The following is an 18,334-nucleotide window of genomic DNA, read 5'->3' on the forward strand; positions in this document are numbered from 1 at the left end:
AAAAGACAATGGTGGCTGCAAAGTTGAAGTGTTTAACATTGTCATACTACAGTGACCTTACTCTGGAGAAAATAATGGTTGCTTCTTCGAATCCTTGTAGCTGTTTGTAGCGACAGTGTTTACCACATCACCCAGCGTTCTCTTTATGAAGACCCAGAGAGAGAAATTCCTCTCTATTCTTAGTACCAAGAATAGTAATTAATTTCATGGGCAAGTGGATTGTTTTTTCTCATGAGCATTGCATCTGTTTAACTCAACAAGGTCTCCCTTTTTGTTGTTGGCTGCTGGAAAGCTTAGAGTAAATTTTATACTTGCTCTTAGATTTACATACCTTATTGTTGCTTCTGTATGAGTTTTTACCTTCTTTTTGGCTCTATTTTGTTCCTGCCTTTGTTTCTCCCACTTAAAACAGTTAAATTGTTGCTGGTGCTCTGCTCTTCTCTTCTCTTTCTTTGTATCTCTAGAGGTATTTATTTATTTATTTATGGCTGCGTTGGGTCTTAGTTGCTGCACACGGGTTTTCTCTAGTTGCAACGAGCGGGGGCTACTCTTCGTTGCAGTGTGCGGGCTTCTCATTGCAGTGGCTTCTCTTGTTGCGGAGCATAGGCTCTAGGCATGCGGGCTTCAATAGTTGTGGCTTGCAGGCTCTAGAGCACAGGCTCAGTAGTTATGGTGCATGGGCTTAGTTGCTCCGCGACATGTGGGATCTTCCTGGACCAGGGTTCAAACCCATGTCCCCTGCACCGGCAGGCGGATTCTTAGCCACTGCATCACCAGGGAAGTCCTGTTGTTATGTTTTAGGTTCCTTTATAAGCTGCATTAAATCCTTTCTGGATCAAAGTAAGGTATAACAAGTAGTATTTGGCCTAGAATGTAAAGAGTTAATAGAAAAAAAGCCTTCTAAACTTTTAAGCACTACTGTGCTTTTTCAAGTTTTAGATTTTTGTGCCAGCAAAATAAGACTAGGCAACTCTTTAGAAAGGTAGAGATTACGTTTTTCACGTTTAGCTTCCAAAAGACAAAGTTCTTTGTTCTTTTTGTTCATACTCACTGCAGACTTTTGTTTACTGAAAATATATTATCAATTCAACAAAAGGAAGCAGTTAAATCTCCCTATGGTTTCATCATTTCAGTCATCAGTTACTCCTTTCCAGTTTCATATGCCTGCATCCTTGTACCTTGGCATGATTAAATTGTATGTGCACTTTCATGTTCTGCTTTTCCTTCCTAACTTTATTTTGTTCATGAACTATTTGAATTATTTGTTCACGTTATTTCCACCTTTGTAAATGTCTACTTAGAGGATATGTAATGTCCTGTAATTTATTAAACTGCTCCTTTATTATTAGGCATTTATATTTTTCCATTTGATTGCTTTTAAAAATATTACACTGAGAAACTTTCTGCAGAGAGATTTTTCCGTTTTTAATCTTAAAATATGTCTTCTAGCTAATATCTTAAAATAAATGCCCAAATGATTTGACTGGCGTCAAAGATAAAAGGGTATGAACTTTTTTTTTAAATTTTAAACCTTTTTTTTTAATTGTAAAATATTCATGACATAAAATTTACCATTTAACCATTTTTAAGAGTACAATTCAGTGGCATTAAGTACATTCATAGTGTTGTGTAACCATCACCACTATCCATCTCCAGAACTTTTTCATCATCCAAAACTAAAAACACTACACTCATTAATCAATAACTCCAGGACTTCCCTGGTGGCGCAGTGGTTAAGAATCCACCTGCCAAGGCAGGGGACACGGGTTCGATCCCTGGTGTGGGAAGATCCCACATGCCGCGGAGCAACTAAGCCCGTGCGCCACAACTACTGACCCTGCTCTCTAGAGACTGTGAGCCACAACTACTGAGCCCGCGAGCCACAACTACTGAGCCTGCATGCCACAGCTACTGAAGCCCGCGCGCCTAGAGCCCATGCTCCACAACAAGAGAAGCCACCGCAATGAGAAGGCCGTGTGCCACAACGAAGAGTAGCCTCCGCTCACCACAACTAGAGAAAGACCGCGCGCAGCAATGAAGACCCAACACAGCCAAAAATAAATAAATTAATAAATAAATAAATAACTCCTATTTCCCCCTACCCCCAGTCCCTAGCAACCACCATTCTACTTTCCGTCTCTATGAATTTGACCATTTTAGGTACTTCATATAAGTGGAATCATGTAATATTTGTCATTTTGTGACTGGTTTATTTCACTTAGCATAATGTCTTCAAGGTTCATCCATGTTGTCACATGTGTCAGAATTTCCTTCCTTTTAAGGCTGAATATTATTCCACTGTATGTACCACATTTTGTTTATTCATTCATCTGTCACTGGACGTTTAGCTTGCTTCCACCTTTTGGCTCTTGGTGACTAGTGCTGCTATGAATACACATGTACATGTATTAGTTTGAGTACCTGTTTTCAATTCTTTGGGGTATGTACCCAGAAGTAGAATTGATGGATCATATGGTAATTCTATGTTTACATTTTTTTTTTTTTTTTTTAATGTTTAAATTTTTGAGGAACCATCATATTGTTTTCCACAGCAGCTGTATCATTTTACATTCCTACTAGCAATGCACAAGGGTTTCAGTTTCTCCACACCTTTGCTAACGTTTGTTATTTGCTGGGTTGTTTTTGTTTGTTTGTTTTTATTTTGTTTTGTTTTACGAAAGCCATCCTAGTGGGCATGAAGTGTATCATTGTGGTTTTGATTTGCATTTCCCTAAATGATTATTGATGTTGAGCATATTTTCATGTGCTTATTAGCCATTTGTATATCTTCTTTGGAGAAATGTCTTTGCAAGAGTTATTCACAATAAGAAAGAATTTATTGTACAGTAAATAATAATCCTAAAAAATAATATAGGACAGAGATGATTATTCATACTATGAAAGACTGCATGATTACATACATAAAAAGTTTACTTTTTAGTTTATATTTCACACTTCATCTTTTAAAATATTAGTCTTTAAAAAATATTTCTAGCAATTGAACATTATAGACACAAAAATGAACTTTAGCCTAAACTTTACAACTTACATAAAAATTAACTCAAAATGATCATGAACTTAAATGTAAAACTATAAGACTTTTAGGGAAAAAAAAAAGCATAATCAGAACCTAGGACTAGGTGAAGAGTTTTTAGATTTGACACTAAAAACTTAATCCATAGAAGGAAAAATTAATAAATTGGACCTCATCAAATGAAAAGCGTGGCTCAGTGAATGACCTTGTGAAGAGGATGATCAGACAAGCTACTGACCAGGAGAAAGTAGTTGCAAACCACGTATCTGACAAAGGTTTATGTATCTAGAATATATTTAAAATATATATCGAGAATATATATTTAGAATATATTTTAAAAACTCTTAAAACTCAAAGGTTAAACAAAAACTTTCTAACCTTCAATTAGAAAATGAGCAAAAGATATGAACAGACATTTCACCTAAGACAATATATAGACAATATAAGTACATGAAAATATGTTCACCATCATTAGCCATTAAAGAAATGCAAATTAAAACCAGGACGAAGTAGCACTACACACCTATCAGAACGGTTAAAATAAAAAACAGTGACACCACCAAATGCTGACAATGATGTGAAGAATCTGGATCACTCATATATTTTGGGTGGAAATGTGGAATGGTACAGGCACTCTAGAAAACAGTTTGGCAATTTCTTATAAAACTAAATAGGTACTTAACTATATGACCTAGCAATTGCATTCTTGGGCATTTTCCCCAGAGAAATCAAAACTTATATTTACATAAAAATCTGTATACCAGTGATCATAGGAGCTTTATTTATTATATCCCCAAGCTGGAAACAATGAAATGTCTTTCAACAGATGAATGGTTAAGCAAACTGGTACATCTCTATCATGGAATACTACTGGCAATAAAAAGGAACAAATCTTTGATAATATGCAACAACTTAGGATCTCAGAGGCATTATACGAAGTGAAAAAAGTCAATCTCAAAAGATTATGTACTGTATGGTTCCATTTATTTAACGTTCTTGAAATGCTATCATTATAGAGATGCAGAACAGGTCAGCGATATAAAGGTGTGGCACAAGGAAGCTTTATGGTGATGGAACAGTTCTGTACTTTGTGATGGTGGTTACACGTGTGATAAAATTGCATAAAACTATACACGTACCCAAATGAATTCCTGTAAAACCTGGTGAAATCTGAATAAGTTCTGTGGCTTGTACCGTCAATTTACTGTTTCCAACTTCCTGTAAATTATAATTATTTCAAAATTAAAAAAAAAAAGTTAAGTTTCTATGAGCAGCTTCTCAGAGGCAGCAGTTTCTAGTTCTGATCCTGCCAATAGTGTGGCATGCCCTCAGGCAGGCATCTTTCCCTCCTTAGGCCTCAGTTTCTTCATCTGTAAATCTGGTACTGGACTAAATTGCCAAGGTCCTCTCCAGGTATAAAATTCCGTAATTCTTAAGGTTTAAGTAAAGTTTTGGATGGCTTTATATAATGAATTGGATTTTTGGTATTTAAGTAACAGAAACCCAGTTTAAACTAGCTAAAGCAAAACAAGGGAGTCAGGGGAGAAATTAATTAGCTCATATAACCAGGAAATCTAGGAGTGCATTTCGAATCAGTTAGATCTAGAGAATCTATTTTCTGCTTGTCTGTCCTTGATATTATTTCTGACTTGATTCAGTGACTCAGACCCAGGGCTTTGCTTCTCCATTTCTCAATTCTGTCTAACTCGTCTTGGTTTCATCTTTCAGATAAACTGTATGGCAGGATGTCTCTTGGTAGCCCTAGACACATATCTTCTTAGCTTAGCATCCCCAGAATAAGAGAAAGCCATCCCAAATAGCTCCATCAGGAAAATTCAGAGATGGACTCTGGCTTAGTTCAGGTCATAAGCCTCATTCCTGAAGTAGATACTGGGTACAGGGGTATAGAATACTTTGATTGCCAGGCTGGTCACATGCTTAGTGACCCCTAAGGCTAGGGGGCGTGGAAGAATCGGGGATGTGGGCTGGGGTTTCTCCGTCCATACCACCCCAGCAAAAATGGACACTTACTAGAAGAAATGGGCAAAATGTGCTGGACAAATCAAAACAAACGAGCAAGCAAAAAAAAAAAAACACAAAAAACTGTCCAAAGTGAAAACATCCACTTAATTTATTAAGGAAAACAATTAGAATAAGGTCAATATCATGAAAAGCACACTGGTTCTAACATATATTGTTTTGTTGTTGTTATTGGTTGTTCATAAGTAAGGATGTGATTTTTGTTCAGATTGATAACACCAACTTTACCGTCTTAAAAGCTTAATTTTTCCATCTTCTGTCTGTATAGGACAAACAGGAGTCTCAGCATACAGAACCTATGGTACTTCAGTCCTCCCGGGGGATCAAAGTGGAAGGCTGCATCCGAATGTATGAGCTGCTGCACAGAATGAAAGGAGCAGTAAGTAACCCTTGAAGTAAGACTGGCATAACCCTAGGGAGCCACATTTAAATACAGTTCCTCAGGGATTATGAATGTCCACCATGTACTAATAATCATCATGCCCCACCTACTAGTAGCTCTGATTCAGTTGGGGAGATAGCATAACATAGCAGTCAAGAGTAAGCTGTCTAAAGTCAAATCTGGTTTCAAATCCTACCTCTTCTATTTTACATGTGACTTTGGGAAAATTACTTGGGCTTTCCTGGCTTCCATTTACTTCTCCAAAATTTGAAGATGATCTTTGTTGTCAGATAAGGTTATACTGAGAAGATTGACCTTAGCAGCCTCTTGAGAAAAGAATAGCACTATTTTAATTAGTTTATTTGACTTTATTTTTTTAATTAGAAAAACAATGCATGTTTTGTAAAACTTTTTTTTTTTTTTTTAATTTATTTTTGGCTGCGTTGGGTCTTTGTTGTTGCGCGCAGGCTTTCTCTAGTCGCGGCGAGTGCGGGCTACTCTTCGTTGTGGTGTGCAGGCTTCTTATGGCGGTGGCTTCTCTTGTTGTGGAGCACGGGCTCTAGGCACGCGGGCTTCAGTAGTTGCGGCACATGGGCTCAGTAGTTGTGGCTCGCGGGCTTTAGAGCACAGGCTCAGTAGTTGTGGCGCACGGGCTTAGTTGCTCCACAGCATGTGGGAATCCTCCTGGGCCAGGGCTTGAACCCGTGTCTCCTGCATTGGCAGGTGGATTCTTAGCCACTGCGCCACCAGGGAAGTCCCTGTAAAACTTTTTAAAGAGTACATAAGTTTATAAATTGAAAGTCTTCTAACATCTACCCTCATTCATTTATTCATGGAGTCACCAAATACTTATTGAGCACTTTTGTTCTAGGCCTACATAAAATAGTGAACAGGTGGGCTTCCCTGGTGGCGCAGTGGTTGAGAATCTGCCTGCTAATGCAGGGGACACAGGTTCGAGCCCTGGTCTGGGAAGATCCCACATGCCACGGAGCAGCTGTGCCCGTGAGCCACAACTACTGAGCCTGCGCGTCTGGAGCCTGTGCCCCGCAACGGGAGGGGCCGCGATAGTGAAAGGCCCGCGCACCGCGATGAAGAGTGGCCCCCACTTGCCGCAACTAGAGAAAGCCCTCGCACGAACCGAAGACCCAACACAGCCAAAAATAAATAAATAAATAAATAAATAAAGTAGCTATAAAAAAAAAAAATAGTGAACAGGGAATTCCCTGGTGGTCCAGTGGTTAGGACTCCTTGCTTTTAATGCCGATGGCCTGGGTTCAATCCCTGGTTGGGGAACTAAGATCCCATAAGCTGCGCGGCACGGCCAAAAAAAAAAAAAAAAACAGTGAACAAAGTAGACACAATTCATGTCCTCATAGAGTTTATATGCTGGAGGGAGAGACATAGAACCAAGGTTCTAAAATATAGTTAGAAGACTATTATAATCTGAGTGAGAGACAGCAACAGTCATTGAAGCATTCACTTTGACACTGGATAAAAAAGGATGACGGTTGCTTAGACTGGAAGGGAGCGGGTAGCAATGGAGATGGTGAGGGAGAGAGAGAGTTTCTTCTTGGGTTTTCTCAGCTCTCTTCTTTCAATCATCACTCCTCCATGGACTTTCTGTCCTCCAGATGCAAGTAGAAAGTTTTTCCTTGCTGATAATCTTCCTCATGTGCTCTCTGTTGTTGAGTCTTTCTTTTTTCTTCCCAACTTTTAATTAAACAGTCTCAGAAGAGAGAAGATATATATAGATATATATATATATGTATGTATGTGTGTGTGTGTGTGTGTGTGTGTGTGTGTGTGTGTGTGTATATATATATATTTGTGTTCAATTTGCTGCCTTCTACTGGAAGTTTTTTTTTCCTTCTTATAAATTTATTTATTTATTTATTTATTTTTGGCTGAGTTGGGTCTTTGTTGCTGCACACGGGCCCTCCCTAGTTGCAACGAGTGGGGGCCACTCCTCGCTGTGGTGCACGGGCTTCTTATTACGGTGGCCTCTCTTGTTGCGGAGCACGGGCTCTAGGTGTGCCGACTTCAGTAGCTGAGGCTCGTGGGCTCTAGAGCGCAGCAGCAGCTGTGGTGATGGGCTTAGTTGCTCCGCGGCATGTGGGATCTTCCTGGACCAGGGCTCGAACCTGTGTCCCCTTCATTGGCAGGTGGATTCTTATCCACTGTGCCACCAGGGAAGCCCTACTGGAAGTTTTAAAATAACTTTTAAAATACAACAGCGTAATATCTTAATATATATTAGCATATCACCATTCCAGTGTATATAGCATGTCATCTTCCTTAAAGGCTGCAGAGTATTTTCTAGTATGACCTACTGTAATATATTTAATTATTTCCCTGTTAATTTAAATTGTTTCAGAGTTATTGCCATTATCAACAGGGCTGTAATGAGCATCCTTGTACATATATCTTTTTTTTTTTAATAAATTTATTTATTTTATTTATTTATTTTTGGCTGCGTTGGGTCTTTGTTGCGGCACACGGGCTTTTCATTGTAGTGGCTTCTCTTGTTGCAGAGCACGGACTCTAGGCATGGGGGCTTCAGTAGTTGTGGCACGTGAGCTCAGTAGTTGTGGCTCGTGGGCTCTAGAGCATAGGCTCAGTCGTTGTGGCGCACGGGCTTAGTTGCTCCATGGCATGTGGGATCTTCCAGGACCGGGGCTCGAACCCGTGTCCCCTGCATTGGCAGGCGGATTCTTAGCCACTGTGCCACCAGGGAAATCCCCTTGTACATATATCTTTGCACACATATGCAAGTATTTCCTCAGGACAAATTCCTAAAATGGAATGAGTGTCAAAGGATATATACACTTTAAATTTTGATAGTTAAAATGTCAAATTGCTCTTAAAAACCAAATGAGAGGGCTTCCCTGGTGGCACAGTGGTTAAGAATCCGCCTGCCAATGCAGGGGACATGGGTTTGAGCCCTGGTCCGGGAAGATCCCACATGCCGTGGAGCAGCCAAGCCCGTGCGCCACAACTACTGAGCCTGCGCACGTAGAGCCCATGCTCCTCAACAAGAGAAGCCACTGCAATGAGAAGCCCACACACTGCAACGAAGAGTAGCCCCCGCTCGCAGCAACTAGAGAAAACCTGCACGCAGCGATGAAGACCCAACGCAGCCAAAAATAAATAAATTAATAGATAAATTTATTTTTTAAAAAAACAAATGAGAGTACTCTCGTGAATAATAAATGGAATACCTGATACCCTTAGGTATAAAGGAAAGGGACTTTCCTAAGTGAGGGTGGATGAAAAGAATCTAGGCAGAGATAATAACTTGAGGGAAGGAGTGAGATAGGAATGTGCATAGCATGTTTATGGAATTAGAATAAGGATTTCTTAAAATTACCCTGAAGCTCTCATAAGAATACACAGGATGGAAATTCCCTGGTGGTCCCGTGGTTACTGGACTCCACGCTTTCACTGACGAGGGCCCAGGTTCGATCTCCAGTCAGGGAACTAAGATCCCACAAGCTGTAGAGTGTGGCCAAAAAAGAAAAAGAGTACAGTAAGCTTAAGGATGGAAGCTTAAAGGTGCAGGGCTATTTGATACTATGTTGGTGAATACCCGTCCATTCTTAGCTTATACTGGAGTGACATAAACCATATGGAGCAAATTGGAAAAGCTTTCCACAACAGCTGAGTTTAAAGATCAACCCAAAGGGGAGAGGTGACTCAAGCAAAGGTTCCAAGAAATAGGCAGATGATTCCATGCCCCGAAGTATCTTTGATGGAGTTAAGGGCTGATGGGAGGGCATCCCATAGGGGTAAATGAGCAGAGTGTAATGGAGCTCCAGAGAGCTGGTGCTGATCCTTTGCAGGAGGGCTTGAGGCAGTGGCAGGAGGAGCAGGAGAGGAAGGTGCGGGCCCTCTCTGAGATGGCATCTGAACAGCTGAAGCGGTTTGATGAACGGAAGGAACTGAAGCATCATAAAGAATTCCAGGACTTACGGGAAGTGATGGAGAAGAGGTGAGTTCCCTGAATTACAACGGGAATGTTGGCGTGGTCCACTGGAACTCTTTCCCTACATAAAACCCAAAGGGAAGGAGTTGAACTTCTTCTGAGTCCTTAAATATCAAAATAAAATAGCCAGAGAAGCTTATAACCTAGAAAAATTACTAACCTTAGAAAGACGATCAATGCAACACAAAGGGAGGAGGCTTTTAGGAGAGGTAAAACAATTTTAGGAAGCGGCCCTGACTGTTCCTCCCTCCGTTTTTCATTCAGCTCCAGAGAAGCCCTGGGGCAGCAAGAGAAGCTGAAAGCTGAGCATCACCACAGGGCGAAGGTCAGAGCCTGGGAGAGTCTGTGTGGGTGTTCAGTGTCTGAGTGACGTGCCTGAGGAGTCGGGTTCCAGCACAGTCACAGAGGACCTGGCCCCTGTCATGCCACTGTGTGGCTGACTTGGGGCAGTCCTTTTTTCGCTCTGGGCCTATCTGTGAAAATAGGTAGCCCACACAGGACGGGGAGAATGTAGACAGAGAAGGCCCAGGAGCCCTTACTTTGACCGCCCTTTCTGTAGATTCTCAACCTGAAGCTGCGGGAGGCGCAGCAGCAACGCCTGAAGCAAGCGGAGCAGGAGCGGCTCCGGAAGGAAGAAGGCCAGGTCCGCCTGCGGAACCTCTACGCCCTGCAGGAGGAGGTGCTGCACCTCAGCCAGCAGCTGGACTCCTCCGACCAGCACAGAGACCTGCCGAAGGTCGACCTGTCTGCCTTCCGGACCCGCGGCAACCAGCTGTGCGGCCTCATCTCAGGGATCATCCGGGCCACTTCTGAGGTGAGGGGACTTCAGGAAGACTCTGTCTTCTGTCTTTATTTTATTTATTTATTTATTTATTTTTGGCTGTGTTGGGTCTTCGTTTCTGTGCGAGGGCTTTCTCTAGTTGCGGCAAGTGGGGGCCACTCTTCATCGCGGTGCGCTGGCCTCTCACCATCGCGGCCGCTCTTGTTGCGGAGCACAGGCTCCAGACGCGCAGGCTCAGTAATTGTGGCTCACGGGCCTAGCCGCCCCGCGGCATGTGGGATCTTCCCAGACCAGGGCTCGAACCCGTGTCCCCTGCATTGGCAGGCAGACTCTCAACCACTGCCCCACCAGGGAAGCCCTGTCTTCTGTCTTTGAAATGAAGAACACTGCAAGCAAAATTGTTTTGTGATTTAAAAATAACACCTGCTTATTATCACTTGTCATCCTCTTACCTAGAGATAACCACTGTTAGTGTTTTATGTTTCTTTTTTGCCTGTGTGTGTGTGTGATCCCCACCCTAAATTGGGCTAATATAGATATAGTTTTTTATCTTAGGTTAAAAAAAATATTTGTTTCTTCCAACTGCAAAATACTTTAGTTCATTCAGTAATATAAACTGAACGCCTGCTATGCTTATGATAAAAATTAAAACCTTACAGAAATGTATATTGCTTTTTTTCAGTTGATACGGTATTTTGAACATGTAATTACTATAGTCATTACAAATGTTTTGTTGTTTTTAAGGCAGTGTTAAAAACTGCAAGTATTGCCTTGACACATAATAGGTATTCAATAAATATTTGATGAACAGATGAAATTGGATACTTCCAACATGTAACCATACCAAAATTTATTGAAAAAACATGCCTATTGTTGAATATTTAAGTTTCTGTGTTTTCACTATCATGAGTAACACTGCAGTGATATCACTTTGTGTATGTCTTATCTGTATTTTTGATTATTTCTTTGAGGTAAATTCCTAGAAATGGAATTACTTGGTCAAAGAACTTGAAGGTTTTGTTTTGGTTTTTTTTTTTTTGGTTGCACCAGGTCTTAGTTGTGACCCGCTGGCTCTTTAGTTGCAGCACGTGGGCTCCTTAGTTGCAGCTCGCTAGCTCCTTAGTTGTGGCATGCATGTGGGATCTCGTTCGCTACCAAGGATTGAACCTGGGCCCCCTGCATTGGGAGTACAGAGTCTTATCCACTGAACCACCAGGGAAGTCCCAACTTTAAGGTTCTTGATTTGCATCCTGAAGTTGTACCAGTTCACACTTTTATGAATTGTATGTTCTTTTTTTTCTTTAACTTTTTTTTTCCTTTTTTTAAATTTTTGGCCACTCCGCACAGCTTGCAGGATCTTATTTTAATTCCTCGACCAGGGTTAGAATCCACACCCTCGGCAGTGAAAGCATGGCATCCTAACCACTGGACCGCCAGGGAATTCCTAAATTGTATGTTCTTTGCCCTTTGTTCATATCTCTACCAGTTTTTGTTTTGAAAAATCAACTTATATGAGTTCTAAATATTAAGAACCTTAAGCATTTATCATATTTGAGGCAGAAATTTATAGTTTATTGTTACCTTTCAATTCTCTTTTTGGCTTTTGTTTACCCTTCTTTTTGTAAAATTTCAAACCTACACGGAAGTGGAGAGAACAGCATGATGTACCTTTAGGCACCCATTCCCCAGCTCCCTCAAGAATCCTCACATGGCAGTCTCATTTCATCTATGCTGCCACCTGCACCCCTTCCCCCAGATGGTTTTACAGTAAATCTCAAACATACTGCTTCATCTGGAAAATAATTTAATATGTATCTCTAAAAGATATAACTCTCTATTACATAAGCAAAACACTAATATCATACCTAAAAAACTAATAATTCATTTAATATGATCAGATATCTAGCCAGTGTTCAGATTTCTCCAGCTGTCTCTATAATTTTTTTTTTTTACAATTGGTTGGAAAATTAACATCCATACAAAGTTCAACTTTTTGGTTTGCTATATCTTACTTAGGTCTTTTAATCTTAAGACTCCCTTATCTCTCTCTTTTTTCTTGCCATTGTTGAAGAATCTAGATCATTTGTTCTATAAAATTTCCTACATTCTAGAAAATTTCAATGCAATGCAATTGCTAACCCTAACCCTTGGATGTATTTCTTTTTTTTTTTTTTTTTGGTAATGTCTGAAACATTTATATTAACATATTTCCATACAAATAACCCAAAGAAAGTTTAGTATTAGTTGGTTTTTTTTGTTTGTTTTTTTATACTGCAGATTCTTATTAGTCATCAATTTTATACACATCAGTGTATACATGTCAATCCCAATCGCCCAATTCCGCACACCACCATCCCCACCCCACCGCAGTTTTCCCCCCTTGGTGTCCATACATTTGTTCTCTACATTTGTGTCTCAACTTCTGCCCTGCAAACCGGTTCATCTGTACCATTTTTCTAGGTTCCACATACATGCGTTAATATACGATATTTGTTTTTCTCTTTCTGACTTACTTCACTCTGTATGACAGTCTCTAGATCCATCCACGTCTCTACAAATGACCCAATTTCATTCCTTTTTATGGCTGAGTAATATTCCATTGTATATATGTACCACAACTTTTTATGCATTCATCTGTCGACGGGCATTTAGGTTGCTTCCATGACCTGGCTATTGTAAATAGTGCTGCAATGAACATTGGGGTGCATGTGTCTTTTTGAATTATGGTTTTCTCTGGGTATATGCCCAGTAGTGGGATTGCTGGGTCATATTTTTAGTTTTTTAAGGAACCTCCATACTGTTCTCCATAGTGGCTGTATCAATTTACATTCCCATCAACAGTGCAAGAGGGTTCTCTTTTCTCCACACCCTCTCCAGCATTTGTTGTTTGTAGATTTTCTGATGATGCCCATTCTAACTGGTGTGAGGTGATACCTCATTGTAGTTTTGATTTGCATTTCTCTAATAATTAGTGATGTTGAGCAGCTTTTCATGTGCTTCTTGGCCATCTGTATGTCTTCTTTGGAGAAATGTCTATTTAGGTCTTCTGCCCATTTTTGGATTGGGTTGTTTGTTCTTTAATATTGAGCTGCATGAGCTGTTTATATATTTTGGAGATTAATCCTTTGTCCGTTGATTCGTTTGCAAATATTTTCTCCCATTCTGAGGGTTGTCTTTTCATCTTGTTTATGGTTTCCTTTGCTGTGCAAAAGCTTTTAAGTTTCATTAGGTCCCATTTGTTTATTTTTGTTTTTATTTCCATTACTCTAGGAGGTGGATCAAAAAAGATCTTGCTGTGATTTATGTCAAAGAGTGTTCTTCCTATGTTTTCCTCTAAGAGTTTTATAGTGTCTGGTCTTACATTTAGGTCTCTAATCCATTTTGAGTTTATTTTTGTGTATGGTGTTAGGGAGTGTTCTAATTTCATTCTTTTACATGTAGCTGTCCAGTTTTCCCAGCACCACTTATTGAAGAGACTGTCTTTTCTCCATTGTATATCTTTGCCTCCTTTGTCATAGATGAGTTGGCCAAAGGTGCGTGGGTTTATCTCTGGGCTTTCTATCTTGTTCCATTGATCTATGTTTCTGTTTTTGTGCCAGTACCATATTGTCTTGATTACTGTAGCTTTTTTTTTTTTTTATAGATTTATTTATTTATTTGTTTTTATTTGTGGCTGTGTTGGGTCTTCGTTGCTCTTCATGGGCTTTCTCTAGTTGCGGTGAGTGGGGGCTACTCTACCTTGCGGTCCATGGGCTTCTCATTGTGGTGGCTTCTCTTGTTGCAGAGCATGGGCTCTAGAGTGCAGGCTCAGCAGCTGCAGCGCACAGGCCCAGCTGCTCCGTGGCCTGTGGGATCCTCACAGGCCAGGGCTTGAACATGTGTCCCCTGCATTGGCAGGCGGATTCTTAACCGCTGAGCCACCAGGGAGGCCCCGATTACTGGAGCTTTGTAGTATAGTCTGAAGTCAGGGAGTCTGATTCCTCCAGCTCTGTTTTTTCAAGACTGCTTTGGCTATTCAGGGTCTTTTGTGTCTCCGTACAAGTTTTAAGATGATTTGTTCTAGTTCTGTAAAAAATGCCACTGGTAATTTGTTAGGGATTGCATTGAATCTGTAGATTGCTTTGGGTAGTATAGTCATTTTCACAATATTGATTCTTCCAATCCAAGAACATGGTATATCTCTCCATCTGTTGCTATCATCTTTAATTTCTTTCATCAGTGTCTTATAGTTTTCTGCATACAGGTCTTTTGTCTCCCTAGGTAGGTTTATTCCTAGGTATTTTATTCTTTTTGTTGCATTGGTAAATGGGAGTGTTTCCTTAATTTCTCTTTCAGATTTTTCATCATTAGTGTATAGGAATGCAAGAGATTTCTGTGCATTAATTTTGTATCCTGCAACTTTACCAAATTCATTGATTAGCTCTAGTAGTTTTCTGGTGGCACTTTTAGGATTCTCTATGTATAGTATCATGTCATCTGCAAACAGTGACAGTTTTACTTCTTCTTTTCCAATTTGTATTCCTTTTATTTCTTTTTCTTCTCTGCTTGCCGTGGCTAGGACTTCCAGAACTATGTTGAATAATAGTGGTGAGAGTGGACATCCTTGTCTTGTTCCTGATCTTAGAGGAAATGCTTTCAGTGTTTCACCATTGAGAATGATGTTTGCTGTGGGTTTGTCATATATGGCCTTTATTATGTTGAGGTAGGTTCCCTCTATGCCCACTTTCTGGAGAGTTTTTATCATAAATGGGTGTTGAATTTTGTCAAAAGCTTTTTCTGCATCTATTGAGATGATCATATGGTTTTTCTTCTTCAATTTGTTAATATGGTGTATCACATTGATTGATTTGCGTATATTGAAGAATCCTTGCATCCCTGGGATAAATCCCACTTGATCATGGTGTATGATCCTTTGAATGTGTTGCTGGATTCTGTTTGCTAGTATTTTGTTGAGGATTTTTGCATCTATATTCATCAGTGATATTGGTCTGTAATTTTCTTTTTTTGTAGTATCTTTGTCTGGTTTTGGTATCAGGGTGATGGTGGCCTCATAGAGTGAGTTTGGGAGTGTTCCTTCCTCTGCAATTTTTTGGAAGAGTTTGGGAAGAATGGGTGTTAGCTCTTCTGTAAATGTTTGATAGAATTCACCTGTGAAGCCATCTGGTCCTGGACTTTTGTTTGTTGGAAGATTTTAAATCACAGTTTCAATTTCATTACTTGTGATTGGTCTGTTCATATTTTCTGTTTCTTCCTGTTTCAGTCTTGGAATGTTATACCTTTCTAAGAATTTGTCCATTTCTTCCAGGTTGTCCATTTTATTGGCATAGAGTTGCTTGTAGTAGTCTCTTAGGATGCTTTGTATTTCTGTGGTGTCTGTTGTAACTTCTCGTTTTTCATTTCTAATTTTATTGATTTGAGTCCTCTCCCTCTTTTTCTTGATGAGTCTGGCTAATGGTTTATCAATTTTGTTTATCTTCTCAAAGAACCAGCTTTTAGTTTTATTGATCTTTGCTATTGTTTTCTTTGTTTCTATTTCATTTATTTCCTCTCTGATCTTTATGATTTCTTTCCTTCTGCTAACTTTGGGTTTTGTTTGTTCTTCTTTCTCTAGTTCCTTTAGGTGTAAGGTTAGATTGTTTATGTGAGATTTTTCTTGTTTCTTGAGGTAGCCTTGTATAGCTATAAACTTCCCTCTTAGAACTGCTTTTCCTGTGTCCCATAGGTTTTGGATCATCGTGTTTTCATTGTCATTTGTCTCCAGGTATTTTTTGATTTCCTCTTTGATTTCTTCAGTGATCTCTTGGTTATTTAGTAACGTATTGTTTAGCCTCCATGTGTTTGTGGTTTTTACATCTTTTTCCCTGTAATTCATTTCTAATCTCATAGCGTTGTGGTCAGAAAAGATGCTTGATGTGATTTCAGTTTTCTTAAATTTACTGAGGCTTGATTTGTGACCCAAGATGTGATCTATCCTGGAGAATGTTCTGTGCGCACTTGAGAAGAAAGTGTAATCTGCTGTTTTTGGATGGAATGTCCTATAAATATCAATTAAATCTATCTGGTCTATTGTGTCATTTAAAGCTTCTGTTTCCTTATTTATTTTCATTTTGGATGATCTGTCCATTGGTGTAAGTGAGGTGTTAAAGTCCCCCACTATTATTGTGTTACTGTTGATTTCCTCTTTTATAGCTGTTAGCAGTTGCCTTATGTATTGAGGTGCTCCTATGTTGGGTGCATATATATTTATAATTGTTACATCTTCTTCTTGGATTGATCCCTTGATCATTATGTAGAGTCCTTCCTTGTTTCTTGTAACATTCTTTATTTTAAAGTCTATTTTATCTGATATGAGTATAGCTACTCCAGCTTTCTTTTGATTTCCCTTTGCATGGAATATCTTTTTCCATCCCCTCACTTTCAGTCTGTATGTGTCCCTAGGTCTGAAGTGGGTCTCTTGTAGACAGCATATATATATGCGTCTTGTTTTTGAATCCATTCAGCAAGCCTGTGTCTTTTGGTTGGAGCATTTAATCCATTCACGTTTAAGGTAATTATCGATATGTATGTTCCTATGACCATTTTCTTAATTGTTTTGGGTTTGTTTTTGTAGGTCCTTTTCTTCTCTTGTGTTTCCCACTTAGAGAAGTTCCTTTAGCATTTGTTGTAGAGCTGGTTTAGTGGTGCTGAATTCTCTTAGCTTTTGCTTGTCTGTAAAGCTTTTGATTTCTCCATCGAATCTGAATGAGATCCTTGCCGGATAGAGTAATCTTGGTTGTAGGTTCTTCCCTTTCATCACTTTAAGTATATCATGCCACTCCCTTCTGGCTTGTAGAGTTTCTGCTGAGAAATCAGCTGTTAACCTTATGGGAGTTCCCTTGTGTGTTATTTTTCATTTTTCCCTTGCTGCTTTCAATAATTTTTCTTTGTCTTTAATTTTTGCCAATTTGATTACTGTGTGTCTCGGCGTCTTTCTCCTTGGGTTTATCCTGTATGGGACTCTCTGCGCTTCCTGGACTTGGGTGGCTATTTCCTTTCCCATGTTAGGGAAGTTTTCGACTATAATCTCTTCAAATATTTTCTCGGGTCCTTTCTCTCTCTCTTCTCCTTCTGGGACCCCTATAATGCGAATGTTGTTGCGTTTAATGTTGTCCCAGAGGTCTCTTAGGCTGTCTTCATTTCTTTTCATTCTTTTTTCTTTATACTGTTCTGCAGCAGTGAATTCCACCATTCTGTCTTCCAGGTCACTTATCCGTTCTTCTGCCTCAGTTATTCTGCTATTGATTCCTTCTAGTGTAGTTTTCATGTCAGTTATTGTATTGTTCATCTCTGTTTGTTTGTTCTTTAATTCTTCTAGGTCTTTGTTAAACATTTCTTGCATCTTCTCAATCTTTGCCTCCATTCTTTTTCTGAGGTCCTGGATCATCTTTACTATAATTATTCTGAATTCTTTTTCTGGAAGGTTGCCTATCCACTTCATTTAGTTGTTTTTCTGGGGTTTTATCTTGTTCCTTCATCTGGTACATAGCCCTCTGCCTTTTCATCTTGTCTGTCTTACTGTGAATGTGGTTTTTGTTCCACAGGCTGCAGGATTGTAGTTCGTCTTGCTTCTCACCTTGGATGTATTTTATAAATTTATTTTTGGCTGCATTGGGTCTTCGTTGCTGCACACGTGGGCTTTCTCTAGTTGTGGCGAGCAGGCTTCTCATTGCAGTGGCTTCTCTTGTTGCAGAGCACAGGCTCTAGGCACACAGGCTCAGTAGTTGTGGCTCGCGGGCTCTAGAGCGCAGGCTCAGAAGTTGTGGCGCACGGGCTTTGTTGCTCTGTGGCATATGGGATCTTCCCACACCAGAACTTGAACCTGTGTCCCCTGCATTGGCAGGCAGATTCTTAACCACTGCACCACCAGGGAAGTCCCTAATATGTTCTTTTATTCCCTGTATTTCCTGTGAATTGGTAACTTTCTCTAGGGCAGTGCTAAGAGAATATTCCGTGATGATGGAAATCTTCCATATCTATGCTATTCAATACGGCAGCCAATAGCAACATGTGGTTATTGAGCACTTGAAATGTGACTAGTGTGACTGAAGAACTGAATTTTAATTTTTAAAAAGTTTT

At 39.8% G+C, this 18,334-nt stretch overlaps 1 protein-coding gene across 1 annotated transcript in view; it reads left to right on the forward strand.

The window, feature by feature from the left end:
• GLE1 (GLE1 RNA export mediator) overlaps window positions 1–18,334 on the forward strand; it is a 40,897-nt gene that overhangs the window by 7,021 nt on the left and 15,542 nt on the right. The window contains exons 3-6 of the mRNA XM_082403456.1: window positions 5,343–5,453; window positions 9,296–9,444; window positions 9,703–9,763; window positions 9,998–10,252. Of these exons, the coding sequence (XP_082259582.1) occupies window positions 5,343–5,453; window positions 9,296–9,444; window positions 9,703–9,763; window positions 9,998–10,252 (576 nt within the window). The remainder of the gene's footprint in view (window positions 1–5,342; window positions 5,454–9,295; window positions 9,445–9,702; window positions 9,764–9,997; window positions 10,253–18,334) is intronic.

This window comes from Balaenoptera borealis, assembly GCF_965194805.1.
Source record: "Balaenoptera borealis genome assembly, chromosome: 8".
In the NCBI taxonomy this organism is placed as follows: domain Eukaryota; kingdom Metazoa; phylum Chordata; class Mammalia; order Artiodactyla; family Balaenopteridae; genus Balaenoptera; species Balaenoptera borealis.